The 18,706-nt window shown below is 31.3% G+C and overlaps 2 protein-coding genes across 4 annotated transcripts; one reads left to right on the plus strand and one right to left on the minus strand.

Annotated features, from left to right (window-relative positions):
• Window positions 1–2,792: 2,792 nt before the first annotated feature.
• On the minus strand, window positions 2,793–4,617 carry LOC120075075 (uncharacterized). The gene is made up of 3 exons (XM_039028237.2): window positions 3,828–4,617; window positions 3,559–3,744; window positions 2,793–3,491 (listed from the first exon to the last, which is right to left on the minus strand). The coding sequence occupies exons 1-3, from the start codon at window positions 4,317–4,319 to the stop codon at window positions 3,210–3,212; spliced, it is 960 nt and encodes a 319-aa protein (XP_038884165.1). The 5' UTR covers window positions 4,320–4,617; the 3' UTR covers window positions 2,793–3,209.
• An 11,072-nt stretch (window positions 4,618–15,689) lies between these two features.
• LOC120075763 (ADP/ATP translocase 1, mitochondrial-like) lies at window positions 15,690–18,706 on the plus strand. 3 transcript variants are annotated; one of them, XM_039029424.2, is made up of 4 exons: window positions 15,690–15,877; window positions 16,915–17,431; window positions 17,521–17,892; window positions 18,007–18,706. In XM_039029424.2, the coding sequence occupies exons 2-4, from the start codon at window positions 16,928–16,930 to the stop codon at window positions 18,301–18,303; spliced, it is 1,173 nt and encodes a 390-aa protein (XP_038885352.1). In that variant the 5' UTR covers window positions 15,690–15,877; window positions 16,915–16,927; the 3' UTR covers window positions 18,304–18,706. The 3 variants fall into 3 exon arrangements, with proteins under 3 accessions (XP_038885352.1, XP_038885353.1, XP_090168979.1); XM_039029425.2 differs by having other exon boundaries at window positions 15,770–15,877; window positions 16,895–17,431; XM_090312853.1 differs by having other exon boundaries at window positions 15,812–15,979.

Here is an 18,706-nt window from a genome sequence, read left to right on the forward strand (position 1 = left end):
ATGTTTATAATGTATAGTGTTAGATTGGAGCCCAATATTAAATATCCCAATTCTAACTCTAAACCCAAAAAGCCAAGCCCAAACTTTAAAAACTTAAATAAAATCAAATTTTAATTAAAAAAATGGGAAATCCCCGCGGAAAACTAGTAACGGATTCCTCGCGGAGGACCCCGTTTCCCCGACGAGGAATCCCTGCCCCCGTCCCCACCTTCAAATAGCGGAGATGGGAGAGAATTTCCCCCGCGGGGTCGGGACAAGGGACGGGGGACGCCCTCTACCCCGCCTCGGCCCTGTTGCCAACCCTATGGTTGTTGTGAACAGTTATCGATGAGAGATTGTTTTCCTTTTATGTTGAAATTGAATGTGTATATATATATATATATATATGAAAGTGAGTATGTGTTGAACGAGAAATTTCAGCGAATCACAAGTTGCCACGTCATCAATGAAAGTCCAAGCCCATTAGGGAAATTAAAAGTTGGATCGGGCAAAGTAATTAGATTTACTCGTGTCCAACCCAATTCAAACTCATGATGAAATTTTGGGCAAAATTAAAGATTGGGCTCAAGTCCAATATTTTGGCCCAATAACAAATGGGCCCAAGCCCAACTTTAACCCAAGCCCAATTTGGGCTCAGGCCCATGTAAGAACCATAAGAAACTTCTATAAATAGAGATCTTACTCCTTTATTTAAGAGTGAGATGTTGGAATAATTGAAGGCTAAAGCTCTCTTAAGATCTAAAGAACACAACTCCTCCCAAGCTTTGAAGAACAGAAGACATATTAAAACTTTGAAGATTTAAGTTTCCAAGATTCAAGACTTAAGCTCCCATGAAACCCTAGATCCAAATATTGAAGCACCCAAGTCTTGAAAACCAACGCTCTCAAGCTCCTAAGTCTTAAAGAACTGAAGATCTAAACTATTTGAAGTTTCAAAAATTGGAAGACTTCAACAAATTGTATCTTCACAACCTACAAGTTAAAGATTCAATCTCCTCAAACTTAACAAAGGCTCACAAGAAATCAACAAGCCAAAGACCGACACAAACTAATCAACAAGCTCAAAGATCAATCCTTCAAGAAGATCAATAAGCCCAAAGGTTGATCCTCCAAGAAGATCAACAAGCTCAAAAGTCGATTTCAAGAAGATCAACAAGTCGAAAGATTAAAATTTATTTTTAGAGAAAGTATCAAAGGACTATGTATTGAAGATTGTACTCACTATATTAAAGAAATTAATATAAATACAAAGTTCAAATTCCACGAATTAAATTTCTTCCGAAATCTCGTGCAAACGGTATGATTTACTCAAATATCTAAATTTTATTTCAACTTTATTTTTAATTTGATAAAAATTGGTGATTAATGGTAGCATTATTTTTTTCTTCTCTATTTGTCTTTCCACTAACTTTATCACATTTGATTTTACTGAGATTAAAGGAGGCACCATGCATCCTATAGTTTTTTTTTTAGATATTGTAATATAGTAGAAAGTCTTAAAAACTTAGGAATACATAGATATGGATAGATAAGTTGAGAAAATTAGGGAACAGTAAATTTGTAAAATTAAATTAGTCTTCCCAATTTTAATTTCAACCTTAATCCCACTCCTACATAATGAAATATAAGTAGCAACAACTTGATTTTTTTAAAATAAAGAGAAAAATTTTGTTTGACCAAAATATCTTTATATATTAAAAATTTTAAGCTATATGTTGAATAGATACAATTGGTGCATATGAAACAACTAAGATGCGATCACATGAAAATATTATAATAAGTTATCTAACTATTAGAAGGTTATGGAAATTAAAACAAAACTATATATAGTATTTATTTGTTACATACTACAAATCAACTATTTCTTACCAAATTTAATTAAAACTACGATATTTAATATGCATTACACGACTAGAATTATAAAAGACAATATAATTATCATACAAGCCTAACCTGTTCAATCTAATAACGTATAGCTAGACATAAAAATTTAAACAAGCCTTGGCTATTTGAATTACGTTTGTGTCAATAAAAATGCTCCAATGGGGTTTATTTTATTTTTTTTCTTCATTTTTGAATATTTTAATCTCTAACTTCTTAGTCAATGATATAGATAAACAATTGAGATATATACAAATTGACATCCCAACTCCTAATAGGACCTTAATCTTAGAAAAATGTCCACAAGATATCTAAAATAAATGTCTAAGAAAATCTTAAACTATCTAAAACCCTTATAAGGTAAGATATAAAAACATTTTATTGGAAATATTTCTCAGAAAAGGTTTAAACGAAAAGATACGAATGCTTTTTTTCAATATAAAAATCAATACAACAAAACCAAACTACACAAGAATATCACGGGATATAGCCAATATAAACCACTTAGAGTAAGGAATAAAACGAAGTGAAGATTCTCGATCCTCAACACACAGCACCCGCATATAATTCAATTAGGGATAAAAACTTAGTTTAGGTCATAATTCGGGTTGTGAGTATAAACCTTATCAAAGATCAAGCTGAGGTTTGGACACCAATCATAAAGTCAAATTATACAAACAAATAAAATTACGAAGTCGGTTTCTTGGTACAATTATGAAATCAAGAACATGACATTCACATGCATGCCTTGCTACATGGATTAAAGAAATGCTTTAAAGAAAGTGAATATAATATATATAAAGTATACATTGTCGTTCTCAAGTTTGACTTATTTTTTGCAATAAACAACAACACACCCCTCCAGACACAATTATTTTACCGATCAGCCACCGTTCATTATGGGCAAATCAGACTCCAAAAATATAAGTAATCCATTATTAAGAATAATAATACTACAATGATGGAGCAATAAATATGTAAATTAAATTCTGACTTTATATATATTATGATTTATGGTCACTCACACATAACCGTAATTAAAAGAATGGGATAATTTAAAACTAAAAAAATATATAATAAATTAAAAATAAAGCCCACGTCCATTCACGTGTCTCTGCCCGAAACCAACCTGTATTGCACTAGTCGGGCAAACGGGCAGTCAGCCGAAACCCCGTTTCTGTCACTTATTCCATTTTTACCCTTCCCGTTCGGCGTCGCCCGTTTCTGTTCGAGCTGTCGCAGTCCGCCATTCCTAGACACCTCAAGAACAAAAAAAACAAGTACTGATTTTAATAAATGTTGAAGAGATTCTCGATTTCGTTTCGTTTTCAACCGACCGTGCAATTCTTGAGCGATATTGGAACATTGAGTTTCTTGGGATCGAAAATTATAGGGCAATCGATATGTCTGTAGAATTTTGGCTTCACTAATTGGCCCAGCACGTAGGCTCTGGATCTGATCACGAAACTCAGTTTCAACGGCAATGGAGTTTCCGGAGTCCCAGTGGAACTGCTGAAACTTGCTCCGCTTCCGTACAGTGGGACTCTAGTGCCGATTACATTGATGGTGAGAGATCTATGACTCTTCCGTGATTGATAGAACTTTTTAACCTGCAGATTCCGACGATTGGTATGAGATTCAATGAAAATTTTGGGGGTTAGGGTTTTGGGAACTTACGGTTCCTGATGCGACGGTGATTTCGGAATATGTTAACTCGACGGGAGTTGGAGAGACGTGGACACCGAAGAATGATCCGGTATTCTTAAAAATGAGTTTCACAGTGGAATTTACAGAGGCCATGTCAGTGGCGACGCCTGTGAAATCGGAACCGGCTTGGATTTTGAATTGCTCGAATGTAATGCTCTGTATATAAATAAATCCGAAATTCAGCAAACAAGAAAAAGCTCTAATCTAGAAAATGTCGTGCAAAGTTATTGTGATTTTACCTTCATAGTGATCTTGGGCTTCATCGGTCTGCTAGCACCCCAAAGAATCAAAGCGAACATAGAGAAGAGAACAACAAATCCCAAAATGAAAGCGAGAACATAGCAGCGACGAGGAAGAGATTTTCCCCGATCTTCATCTTCGAGAAGACCTTCCTCTTCGATAACATCGCATTCCTTCCATGGCTTCTGACCCTTCCGATGAGCGCCGCGAGAGACGTCATTGGGAGAGATCTTCCTGGATCCAGGTTTAAGAGATCCAGAAAATCTACTGGAGGAAGATTCTCTGGAGTGACGGCCAACGGAGGATCGAGAATGGGGAGGGGAATCCATGGGACTGGTGAGGACGGGAGTAGAGTGAAACGAGGTCGCAGTCTTCTCCCCATCATGCGAGTCTCTGGAAGGGCTCTGGACGTAGTAGACCGGGCGGCGAGGAGATCTCGTCGGAGAAGAGGGGGCGATACTGGTGACTTCGGAGTCGGTTTTAGCGTGCATTGTGGGAAGTTTTCGGGTGGAGCTCTGCTCTGGTGTTGGAGAAGGGTATATCAGGATATGGAAGTTGCAGTGAGTTGAATCAAGAGAGCGAAAGTGGAAATGGTAATGCCATTGAAGACGGCGACGCGGTTTTGTGAAGTGAGTATTAAAAAACAGAAAAGGGGAAAAAGGGTAAAAAGGGGAATGGGAGTACAAAATCTGGCGTGAGGTTGAAGAAGGAGATTTTTGAGCAATGGAATTTAGTTACTGACAGCTAGGTTACAGTTGGCACCGTCACCACGAATCTTCATTATTGAACACGCAAAACCTTCCGATTATAATTATATATTAAACAAATAATAATAATAATGTAGTAAAAATAAAATAAAATTGATTTTTTAAAAAAATAGACATTTTTAGATCCCATTTGATAATCTTTCTGTTTTTTATTTTTTAAATTAAATTTTCATCTATAAATTTCTTTTTTTATCTATTTTTTATCAATAATTTAAAAAAATAAGTCAAATTTTGAGAATTAAAAAAAAAAAAAAAGAATTTTCAAGAGTTGTTTTATTTTTAAAATTTAGGTAATAATTCAACTATTTTATTTAAAAAATATGCAAAGGTAAGAAATGAGTTTAATTTTCAAAATTTAAAAAAAGAAAAAAGAAAAAAGATGGATTTTATAATTTATGGAACAGGAAATAGAAGATAAATTATTATCTGTCTTAATGTTAGGTTCGTCGGTGGTAAGAGGGCGGAGCGGAGCATGTGAAACCAGACCATGTGCGTGGGCTGCTACCAAATCCTTTTTCATTTTTTTTTTTTTTTAATATTACTTGGCGGCGTTTTAATATTGGTTTTGTTTTGCCCGCACTGACATCCACCCGTATGCAAATTTAAGAGTATGTTTGCCGCCCGTTTTACTATCATTTCGATTATCCACCCTCCAAATTCATATCACTTACTTATACTAGTTGAGCTACATTATATTTATGTGAGCGGTTTTTCCATATCTTAGAAGAAACGTCAAATTTCAGATGATAAAACTACTGTATAATTGAATTAAAAATATATGTTTTTGTCCTTAATTCTTAGATTTACTTTCATTTCATTTCTGTGTTTCAAAAGGTTAGTCCTTTAATTTTAGGTTTGATTTAAATTTAATCCTTAAGTTTTAAAATGTTACAAATTTATTTTTGAAATTTGAATTTTGTTTCAATTTGATCATCAAATTTCAAGATTTACAATTTTAATCTCGATTCTTTTACCAAATTACTCACTTTAGTCTTTGACGTTAATGTCTAATAATTAATTTAAAATAATTATGATGTGAAATTTTAAAATTAATTTTTGTGATGAAAAAATAGTTAAACTTAATTCATTATAATTATTTTAAATCAATATGAGTGAGTTTTTAGTGAAACATTTAGGTTAAAAGTACAAGATGAAACTTATAAACTAAATTGAAACAAAACTTAAATCTTAATGGTAAAACTGTAACATTTTTAAACCTAGTCACAAAATTGAAATCAAATTAAAAATTTATGTACTAAAAGTGTAACATTTTGAATTAGGCACTGCATATAAACTAGACTTAAAACTTAGAGACTAAAAAGTATTTTTTTCCCCTAATTAAATCACAAATCATATCATGTATAACATTTCTAGTATTCATTAACATCAATAATTAAATAAAACCAGAGTAAGCTTATATCAATGTAATCGACATAATCTTCATATTTAAAAGTCGAAGGTTTGATCCCTATTGCAGTTGTGTTAAAAAAAATGAACTTACCTCAATTCATATTTCAAGAACTAAAAGGTGTGTGGTTTGAATTTTCCACTCCCATTGTACTAAAATTAATAATTGAACTTACAATCAATTAAAACAAAAATATTGACGTGCTAATTAAGGTTTTTTTCGATAATGTTCATGTTTCCTATTTCATGTTTCTTGTTACATATTTTTTAAAAGATAAAACCAAGAATATGTTTGATAAGTAATTGTGTTTATTCTCCTTTCTTCTTTTCTTTCTTGTATAATTTTTTCTTACTAGTTTTGTTTTCCCATCTATCACATTTAAATATAATTTAGTTATATAATATAAAATTCATATGACATTAATTAAAATTAGGGTTGGCAAAAATTTCCGCGGGATTGGATCTCCCGATCGTGACGGGGAATCCTCGGTTTGACTGGAGATGAGCTCAAACCGGAGAAAATTTTTGGGGCCCCATTTAGGGACAGGGACAGTATCCCCGCCTCGACCCCGACCCCGATCCCGATTTAATATATTTATATTTTTATGAATATATATTTATAATATATAAATAATTTATTTATATATATGTTTATAATGTATAGTGTTGGATTTGAACCCAATATTAAATATCAAAATTATAACTCTAAGCCCAAGAAGCCAAGTCTATTTTAATTTTAAAAAAATGGGGAATCACCAAGGGCCACGGGGAACTAGTAGTTGATTCCTCGCGGAGAATTAGTAGGAAAATCTGCAGAAAACGGAAATGGGCCCGGCGGGGACCCCATTTTCTCGACGAGGAATCTCTGCCCCCGCCTCGACCCTATTGCCAACCCTAATTAAAATGTATAGAGAATATTATCAAATGTTTAATTATCTAGTACAAATAAATTATGATGTAATATTAATAACAATAGTGTAATTATTTATATTCTTCGAACATTATCCAAATTTGATATGCTATACTAATTATTATTCAAGTCATCTGCGTTCAGCAATGTTGAGTTTAAATCAAACTCTATTATATTACTTTTTATAAATTTTGTAGTTGTAGAATATTAAAAGGAGGGTAAATGTGTATTTAAAGGAACACAATTTATATTTAAAAAAATAAAATAAAATTTATATATTGTACAAATCTAACTAGTTGTAAGTGTATTAAAATTTTAAATAATATATAAATATACATATTCCAAATTTTTAAGTTCAAAATTTAAACAATATATGAATACACCTATTGAAAAGTCTGGAATTCAAAATTAATATAATATTCGTGTCCATATGGTAGATATCCATTTTTCTTGTTGGGCACGAGCCCCGTCCTTTTACAGGTGCAGATTCCGTTAGTTTCCCCCCCCCCCCCCCTCCTCCTTCGTAATAATTTAAGGGAACTGTATTGGATAGCAAAAATAATTAACATATTTGCAATTTTATCTTTAGTTTTTCTATCTTTGTAGATATGACAAAACTATTAAATTCTTATCATTGTTTCAGTGTACGTTTTTTGTTTTTCATTTCTACCTAACCTCTCTCCCACCCCGTCTAAAAAAAGAATAAAATAAAATAAATCTTCATATTTAGTTTTCTTTCCTTTTTTTTTTAATCTTCATATATTTATCTCTCATGCAACTACTTTTAGTTTTTTTTTTTTAATCTCCCTTCTTATTTAATTTTCTTCTCTATACCTAATTTTGGGTTTACTTATTTATTTATTTTTATTATGTTTTTATTTGGGTTTTATTAAATTTTGTTGTATTTTCAATATTTTATTTCGATCAGTCTTTTCAATTGGAATAGATTTGTGTTTCATTTTAATTTGATTCTATTTTTGTTTGATTTGTGGGGTTTTTCTTTTATTTAAGTCATTCTACAAATTAACATACCAAATTTAAAATAAATCACTTGTAACGTATACATTATGACAAATATTAACATTGATTTACTAAAAAGAAAAAAAAAACTCAAATAACTATGTTGATATACTAAATATATACACTAATATATTAGTACAATTTGTCAACAAAAAATTACAAGTGTATAAAAGAAGTATAAGTTTTGACTAATTTATCAACAATTTATCAGTAAATGCATCATTATCAAGTATATATAGTATATCAACCAAGTGTATCAAGTTTATCAGCATAAAAGAGTGTATGATTGATAAGTATATCTAATATATCTATCAAGCGCATCACTATCAAATATATCAGAAAAGTTATATTAAATATAAGACATGGGTGTATCAGACACTAATCATAAATGCTTGATTAACTAAATTAATTAAAATGAAGTATATCATCTATATATATTCAACATGAAGTATATCACTTAACAAATGTACTTGATACTGAGTATATCAACGACAAAAATATTTTAGACTTTTACTTTTCTAATGCTTGGGTTGAGCCAGTTTGCTAGATCTGCAAAATAAAAAAAAGTGAAGGCAACTTGCAAATATCAAATCCTATTTTGGTATGCATGCAATTGTCCCATAATTTAATATTATAGTATTCTTATTATTCTTATCATATAAATATTATATTTAAATTTCAAGTTTTATTATTTTATGGTCAAGAAAATGAATATGTTTGACAATCATTTGCTTTTACTAGAAAATCGAGTAATTTATCTTCAAATTCAAATCGTACATGTGGAACTAATCATATAAAAAAAGGTATTGAAAAAATTAATTATTTAATTAAAACTTTTTATAGTAATTCAAATTAATTGTCAAAAGAAATCATATGAGAAAAAGATTTCGTGGAGAACTTAATCTCTATGATGGGTATTGGGGAGCAGGGACAAAGAAGTCATCTCCGGCCTCGTTCCTTCGACATCTCTATCTATCAAGTTTATGTTGGAGTTTACTTAAATTTGCCCTTTTTTTTGTTAGACAATATTTAAGATGGAGGTTTGAACATTTAACTTTGAAGTTGATAATAGATAGAGATGGTAATTGAGTTATTTTATTTTATTTTATTTTGGCAATTCGTGGATTAAGGTTAAACTACATTTAAATTGAAAATAAATTTTCGTTTTCATTTTTACATTACGATTTGGGAATTTAGAATTTTCCCCTAACGTTTTCATTATTCTGGAGTTCCATCTTTTCATGGTCAATGATGTTAAATCCAGACGTCTCCTATTATTTTGGCATCTTATTATTTTATTTTATTTTTTGACTAATATTTATTAACGTATTAAACTATCAGTCATAAATACTACTTTATAAAATAATAGATGGAGATTCAAACTCTAACCTCTCAATCCAAACATATACTTTAATAAATTGAGTTATATGTATTTAAATTAGTACAAATATTTTTATCTCTATAAGAAAAAGGAGTGAGGATTTGAACTTTCTACTTTTTATATATATATATATATATATATATATATATATATATAAATAGATTACTTAAAAGTTAAATGTTGAGATGTACTCATGTTTGTTAAATAAAGTATTACAATATTTTTCGTTTAATTTGTGGATCAATGTTAATTTACATTTTTCTCGAGTAAATTACAAAAATCACCCATAAAAATTGTAATTACACCATCAAATTTTTAATTGTAAAAAATGGACTCTTGAACTAATATATTAGACCCTCAAACTTACTAGAAATCGGACCCTTAAATGATAAAAATTGTACCCTCAAACTTATACAAACTATATAGTTTAAGAGTCCAATATTAACATTTGTATTAAGTTGGAGGGCTCTATTTTATAATGTGAAGTTCGAGGGTAAACAATTGCAATCATACCCTGGTAATCTGGTTTTTGCAATTTACCTTACTTTAGTACAACAATTAACTACAAGAAATATTACTTTTAGTGATGAAATTAAAACATCGCTAATAGTCACAAATTCGTTGCAAAAAACCTCAACGCAAATATTAACGTCACATAAAACGTCACGAAAATCTTATCGGTGAATACCATTTGTGACATTTTTTTAATTTGTGATGAAAACCATTTTCATCGCAAAAATTGTTTGCGACAAAAATCTATTTAGTTGCAAAAGCTTGCTTTTGTTAGTGTATATATATATATATATATATATATTCATTTAATTTCTAATAATGACGTTTCTTGCATCTTTCCCATCTTACTAATTTCAAATCTAATAAACATCTTGCACGTACAAATAGTGAAATAAAATAAGATATGACCAAATATGTTTATGAAAAGGTTTTAAATTAATTATACACATGTAGCAATTTTTGTGTGTGTAAAGTTTTGAAATTACAAAATAAGTTAACAAACATAATGCTTATGCTATAATTTCTTTTAAAAAAAAACAAAAGAAACATTACTAAGGGGGCGTTTGGCGTGCGATAAAAGTAGAGTTGAGTTGGTAATTATTGTCTGTATATAGTGTGCAGAGTTAAGTTGAGTTGAGTTGGAAAGTTTGTGTTTGAGTTGGGATATCTGATGCAGTTTTTTGTAAATGAGGTTAGTTTTTTTTTTTTTTTTTGCTTTGCTTTGCTTAGTTGATTAATTTTCAACTCTACACCTATTTTCTCAACCATTTTATGACATAAACTGGAAAAACTCTATTTTTTTCAATTTGTAAAACATAACACATTATTTTCAACGTATTCTTTTGAAAAACTATAAAAACTCTAATTCTTTTCAATTTGTAGAACGTACCACCAAAATACATGTCATATTGCAACTCAATTACTTATGAATTGATATATTGTATAAATGTATATTGGATATTGCTAAGTTAACATTATTATAAAAAAAATTAACATGGTGTACACATCAACATTGAATAACTAGATAACTTAACAGTTTATGTTTATATAATACCTTTATTATAAAAAAAAAAAAAAAGTAATCTTAGGACTTAGTAATTTTAAGACTTTTTTTTTCCATTTTATTCATATGCCTGTGATGTTGGAAATGCACTAACTTTCGTTCATATGCTTATTCCTATAGTTATAATATTGAAAAAGTACTAACTTTACTTATACTTTCTTTGCCATATAATTTATGTCATATTAGAGCTATTCTTTGTATAAATAAAAAACAATTTTTTTTGTTCCATACCCATTTGCAAATTTCTTTTTAATTTTACAGAAAAATAGTTAGATCTACGAAAAAGATAGTTAGAACAAAAAAAATGTTAGATCTACCAAAAAATCGTTCATAAATACTAGATTTGAAAAAATAGCCATATAAAGAAAACTGAAGAAGAGAAACAGAGTCTTCAGCAAGAAAATGCAAAAATAAAATAAGGCTGAGGGGAGAAAGAAAAAGTTAGATGAAGGAAGACAAACTGAACAGGAAAATAAGAGAGAAGATGAGAAGAGAGAGAGGTGAGTAATGAAAACGAGTGATGGAAGAAAGAGAGAAAAGGGGGAGAGTAATTAAAACGTATGGAAAAATGTGTGTGAAACAGGGAGAGAAATGGATAGAGTAAAACGGTGGATTTAACCTACCATTTTCTTTTAAACGAGAAACAAATACTGGGCGAGGTTTTTAAGCCCACCCTTACCCAACTTCGTTGGACATCAAACAACCTCTAAATGTTCTACCAACAAAGATGGAAGAAGTCAATTAACAATCATTCATCCTTTTGTGGTCAATAAGGATCAATTTTAATCCAATATATAAGATACACACTTTTTATCTCATTTCAAACCCAAGTAAAATAACAACAAAAGTATTAAAACAATCTATAGCATAATAATCACGAATTCAACTAAGAGGACAAGATCAATGTGTAAAATGTAACATCTTAATGTTCAATAGATTAAATATGATTAAGAAAAAAAAAATTCCAAATCAGTTGTACAATAAAACTAGAATCAAACTTAATCACACACAAGAGACTCAAAATTAAACTAATCACACAAATAACTTTCAAATGAAATTATTGAGTGCACATTAAACTCAAAATCACTATTCAATCAAACAACAAGCTCAAAAACAAATCACGACAAGATAAATAACATCTAAATAACACTTCAATCACACACACTCTCCAATACACAAAATATTATCAAAATAATGAAAGCTTACTTACAATTCAACATATAGAAGAAGCACACAAGAAATATGTCTTAGAAAGAATACATACCCGAAGCCTAGGCACCAAAATGTAGAGTTGGACCATTATACAAAAGAATAAAAAAACTATAATGAGTCATACGTAGTAGTCAAGTTTCAATTTCATAATACATGTATTTTGTAACAATTCAATAATTAGGAATGAAAATGTTATTTAAGATGTTGTCAAATGTACAATAGGTCAATATTATAAGCATAACAATCACAAATTAACATTTACCACTATCACAACTAAAAACTAAACAATCCCTATCCCCTTCTAACCATGAGTAGAATCATATTTACCAATCATAAATCATGAACTATCACAATAATAAAAATTTCAAATGACTTAAACATAAGGTTTTTTTTTTTTTTTTTAATAAAAATTTTAAGAACTTAAACATATAAACATAAGGAAGTCCCCAGAATCACAAACATGCTATACATATAATCTCAACTAAATCAAAATGATCGTTAACAAAGTTCTAATTACACACAATAAGTTCTAAAATCAAACTTCACCTACACAAATATACTTTAAATCACAGATTAATCACAAAATATTCTCCAAACTACACTTTAAACATATAAACACTCAAAATCAAATATTAAACTTAAAAAGGCTCAAAAACAAAGTTCTAGTTTTGCAATAATAAGTTGCAAATCAAACTTTTGACACATAAATAACCTCCATATTCATACTTTTGACACATAATAGACTAAAAATCACACTTTCATCCAACAACAAGCCCTAAATCAAACTTAAATCATACAAATATGCTCTAAATAACACAAATATTTCTAAGTAACAAGGTTTAAGCTAAAAAAACATGATGAAACTTTTTAAATACATCCAAATGCTGAATTAAAAAAAACAATTCAGGCTCCAACGATGTTCTCTAAACAGAAAGGAAAAAAAAACTTAAAAATGGGAGAAAACCCCAAACAAAATGATACAGACAATTTGACATTGAAGAAATACATTAAAATATAAAACCTAACAGAATATTAAAATTAAAAAACGTACGCCCCTTTCTGAAAATCAAAAGAACCACCCCCTCCCTCGTAAAAATGGAAGAACCTCCCATCTCCATGTGAAAATGGAAGAACTTGCACCTCTAAACCATCAAAATCAGCATTTATTTGCCTTTTATGAAAAAAGAAAACTTAAAATGGAGTTTAAGAATGGTGCTCGGTGAAAGGATGGAAATGAAAACCCTTTTGTTGCCTGCGTATGTTTTGAATTTTTAAATTTGTGGCAATTTCATATTTTCGTCCTAATTTGCAAAGAACATATAAAACAGTCGCAAGCATTATTGCGAAAAAAATATAATTCCTCCCAAATTGCAACGAAAAGATAAAATTGGCTCAAGATTTAAGCAACAAAAATACAATTCGTCGCACGAGTTGCAATGAATTGATCTTTTGTTGCAAAAATTGCAATTAAATATTTTTTTATCACTGTAATTTTGTTGCTAAAAGCAGTTTTTGTTGTAGTAATCGTGTGTATAGAGGATCGAGCTTCCCACTTCAAAGAAGAGATGATATGTCAATTATCATCAAACTAACTAAAATTAGGCCACGTTTAACCTAGTTGAAAGGTAATCATCAATGGTAATGTAAAAGTGGGCCACAACGGATTACTTTTGTTGTTGTTTACATACTTTCCGTAACCGTAAAGAGATGTGGGGTCCACCTTGAAATTTGTAATCAAATTGTGTAACATAATTAAGGAATGAAGGGTGCCAAATCTGATTGCGGTTGAAAATTACGTAAGGCCGACTACCTTTATCGATACTGTTACAAATATTTTTCACTAAAATAATATGAAAATTATGAATTTACCACATTTATTGTTACCTTTACCGTTGTCGTTATTGTTACCGTTACCATTAGGGTCAAGCAGTGACGGTAATGATCATGGTAACAATAAAATGTAATAGATTCATAATGTTAGGTAAACACGATAAAAAATAGTCTAATTACATTTGTGATCCAAGTTTATTAGGATTCATCCATCAATAAAATCTAATAACGATTATATCAATTTTCGTTAATGCTTGATAAACATAGCCTTACCTAAAATTTCAAGTTTTAAAAATATTTTGACGGAATAAGTGGAAAAATTAATTTAGTCATTAAAGCAAAGTAAGGAAATTGTCCGAAATTAATGGCCAGGCCAAGAAGAAAAAAGGGAAAAAATATGAAGTAAAGGAAACTATAAACGAGAAGTTTCTAAAATGGTGTCTAATAAGTAACATGTAATTGAATTTTAAAAACTTACGGCTATGAAATTGAAAGTACATAAATTTATTAAATACATTTAAATTTCAGAGATCTAAATGTTGATCCGATAAATTAGTAGTTCATAGATATTAGGGATTAATATAGTAATTTAACATGTTTATGTGTGAGCTAATATAATTTTCACTAATAATAGAATTTAATTAATAAGATGATCTAAACATTTTTTAGTACAATAGAAGTGGAAGATTCAAACACAATACTATTAGTCGCTAACCTATAGCATAGGTTAATTAGATTATATTCATTACTAAAAAGGGGTGTGTACAAGTGAATAAGATTTATATCACTTTTGTATTATTATTATTTTAAAAACTTTCTTACTTTACTTAAAACATATAAAAAAATCCCTTAAACTTATAGTTAATTATCAATTTGGTCTTTAAACTTTCATATATTCAATGAAAGTTTGTACCAATTTTTATAATTACGTCATCAACAAAGTCAGACACATAGACATAATATTTCAATATTAGTTAACACATATAATCAATACGTCTATCAACTAGGGGTGTTCAAAAAACCCGATGATCCGAAAAAACCGATAAACTCAATCCAACCCGTGCGGTTTGGTTTGGATTATCAACTCATTTGGGTTGGGTTGAATTCAAATAAATGAAAATTTTATGGGTTGAGTTGGTTTATAGGTTCACCTAATATAATCCAAACCAACCCGAATTTATTATTAACTTTAAAAAATATATTTTTTATTACTTATAACACAATTATTTATACATATATTGATTTTAATTTTATTTAATTTCAATATTTTTTGAATATTTTATTTTTCAACCACTCTTAAAAGTAGTTTTTTTTGCATTTTAGAGAGAAAATTTTTACTATATAAATTGAAATTGAGTTGCTAATCTTAATTTAATATATGAAAATAATGAAATTAGATTTTTACATATTTATGTTTTGTTTCTTTTTAGAACAAAATTTTAAATAAATGACCCGATTAACCCGAATCAATCCAATTCAAATATTTCATGGTTAAGTTTGGTTGGGTTAATTTTTTTAATAAGGATTTGAAAAAATTTACAACTCGAACAATTGGATTGGATCTAAAAAGTCTTTCAACCCAACCCAACCCAACCCATGAATATATCAACAAAATCTATTTACTTTGAGTGGTATGTTCAAATGACGTCTATGAGTCACTATGAGCCAAGAAGTATGCTAATAAAATGACTAAAATTTTTGTAGAAATTTAAATTTCCACACATTAATTAACTATAAAAATCGTGAATAAAAATCTTATGGGTAAAGGCTTTGATATAGAGGCCCAACCCGGCCCAATAACGGCCCATTTTAAACCCCCAATGGCGACCCTATGTTCCAGCTTTTAACCCTATCTCCGCCTGAAATTTTCGCTTCCTCTCAACGCGACATTGTAGCCGCGGCGGCCTCCTCCCAAATTCCCTCGCGGCCATTAGTTTTCTCACAAGGTATACTCCTCTTTCTCTCTTTTAGATCCACCGTTTCTCTCTCGATCACTCTCAATTTCGTCCTCAGATCCGCTAGTTCTTCATACTTTCACTTTCCTAACGGTTCGTGTTTGGTAAAACCGATCCTTGTTCGTCTTTCTTGTGCCTTTTTTGGGATCCGATCCGTCGCTATTTGATAAATTTCCGATCCACGCACTTCATTTAGTCGGAAACGTCTGTTGGTCTTCTCATATTCATTTCTAGATCAAGATCTGTATATCGAGCCTTTTTTTTTTCCTTTTTCTTTTGTTATACTGTTTTTCCTAAATATGTCCCATGTAGTCGTTTGCTGTTCACCTTATCTATTGCTGCAGTTCTGCTGTTGAAGTTTGGGGACGCAGTCCTGATGTTGTGAATTTTCTTTTATCGTCTGTTAGTCTTCTCATATTCATTTCTAGATCAAGACTATAGTTTGTGAACGGAATCTATTTTTACGAGTTGTATTTTTTTAAGCCTGTCATATTCTCACGATATTATTGACCATGGCATCTTAGGGATGTTGCATCCGTTGTTTTACTCTGGATCAGCAAATTCTAGCTATGATTCTGTGTTCTTAGGGATGCATTTCCTCTGTAGTTTATTTGCTTTGAGCCAGATCTTATTGTGGTGTGTTTGCGTACGTTTTTCTTCCTTATCTTATTAATCATGTTTTGTTATGGCGATTCAATATTTTATAATACAGTAAAGGATCGGATGCCATAGCAATGATTTCTATATACTCACATATGGTGTTTCTATTTTTCAACCCTTGGCTTTTGTCATTAGTGCTATGTTTTCAATGAGATTTAGAATAGTCCACGTGTTGCAACGTTTAAAGATGTTTATAAATTTTTCACTGTTCTTCGATTCTGTATAGGTTTCATATTTCTTGAATAGCTTTTTTCCCTGCCAAATGTATAGTCTTGGCCCATTACTGTCAGGATAGTGTCTCCGTGTGATCCTTGTTTTGAATATGAAATGAGTTTCTCATCTGATCAGGACATTGTGAATTATTGCAGAGAAGAAGTAGCCATGGCTGATCAGATTCAACATCCTACCATCTACCAGAAGGTTGCTGGTCGGCTCTCCCTTCAGTCGAGGGTTGCTTCGGGTTTCCGTTCTTGTGACGATGGCTTTAGGAACCCTGCACTTTATCAGAGGCGTGCATCAATTAGCAATTATACAAATGCTGCTTTTCAATATCCTGCTATGCAATCCTGTGTTGCTACAACTGATCTTTCTAGGGTTGCCTCAACTGGCTCCCCCATTTTCGTTGCTGCCCCTGTGGAGAAAGGAAACTTTTTGGTTGACTTTCTTATGGGTGGTGTGTCTGCTGCTGTGTCCAAGACAGCCGCTGCCCCAATTGAGCGTGTCAAACTCTTAATTCAAAATCAGGATGAGATGATTAAATCTGGACGTTTGTCTGAGCCATACAAGGGTATTGGTGATTGTTTTAAGCGCACAATCCAAGACGAGGGTTTTGGTTCCTTGTGGAGAGGAAACACTGCCAATGTCATCCGTTATTTCCCCACTCAAGTGAGTAATCTTCTTCCCTTGTTTAATTTTATCTCCATTTTCTCAACTCTTTTGAGCTAATTATTTTGTGGTGTTATTACTTGCTCCAGGCATTGAACTTTGCTTTCAAGGATTACTTCAAGAGAGTTTTCAACTTCAAGAAAGACAGGGATGGTTACTGGAAATGGTTTGCTGGTAACCTGGCATCTGGTGGTGCAGCTGGTGCTTCATCCCTTCTTTTTGTTTACTCTCTTGATTATGCTCGTACTCGATTGGCAAACGACGCCAAAGCTGCCAAGAAAGGTGGAGAAAGGCAATTTAATGGACTGGTTGATGTCTACAGGAAGACATTGCAGTCTGATGGTATTGCTGGTCTTTACCGTGGATTTAACATTTCTTGTGTTGGTATCATTGTGTACCGTGGTTTATACTTTGGAATGTACGATTCTCTGAAGCCAGTTTTATTGACCGGAAAGATGCAGGTCAGTTTGCTAGTGGTTTTATTAGTTTTTTGCGGTATTGCATAAATTGTGTTCATCAATGGAACCAATATTGGAATTGCTATGTTCTCATTATATTTTATTGTCACTCTACAGGATAGCTTCTTTGCTAGCTTTGCCCTGGGTTGGCTCATCACCAATGGTGCTGGTCTCGCATCCTACCCAATTGACACTGTTCGTAGAAGAATGATGATGACATCTGGTGAAGCAGTGAAGTACAAGAGCTCATTGGATGCCTTCTCTCAGATCTTGAAGAACGAAGGTGCTAAGTCTCTCTTCAAGGGTGCTGGTGCTAACATTCTCCGTGCCGTTGCTGGTGCTGGTGTGCTTGCCGGTTATGATAAGTTGCAGGTGATCGTCTTTGGGAAGAAATACGGATCTGGTGGTGCTTAAGCTGTGGGGGGTAGTTGGACCGCAAAAGTTTTCTTTATTTTTCAGATGTTGATGAAAATGTCTCCAGAGTTTTGGACTTTGTTCCGGCGATTTTTGTTTCCTTCAATAATTTAGTTTTGAAGGGAGTAATTCCCAAACTTTAATATCATTCAGGAGGGCTATAGTTTAATTTTGGACTGAGATGCAGAAATTTTAGACCTGTTTTACATTGAGGTCACCTTTTAGAATCTCAAAATAATTTCGCAGGATAATTTGATTGAATTGTATTCTGTTTATTTAAGCAAGTGAAACTTTCACTTGTAAGTTGCAACTGTGGACCTTGGGGCTTGGGGCTTGTACCGTACAGAATGTTTTTGTGATCATAAAATTTAAAAATAAAGTGAATCTGTCTCTTCACTCGAAA

The sequence above is a fragment of the Benincasa hispida genome, chromosome 4 (assembly GCF_027475165.1).
Source record: "Benincasa hispida cultivar pf3 chromosome 4, pf3_genome.v1.1, whole genome shotgun sequence".
Taxonomy (NCBI): domain Eukaryota; kingdom Viridiplantae; phylum Streptophyta; class Magnoliopsida; order Cucurbitales; family Cucurbitaceae; genus Benincasa; species Benincasa hispida.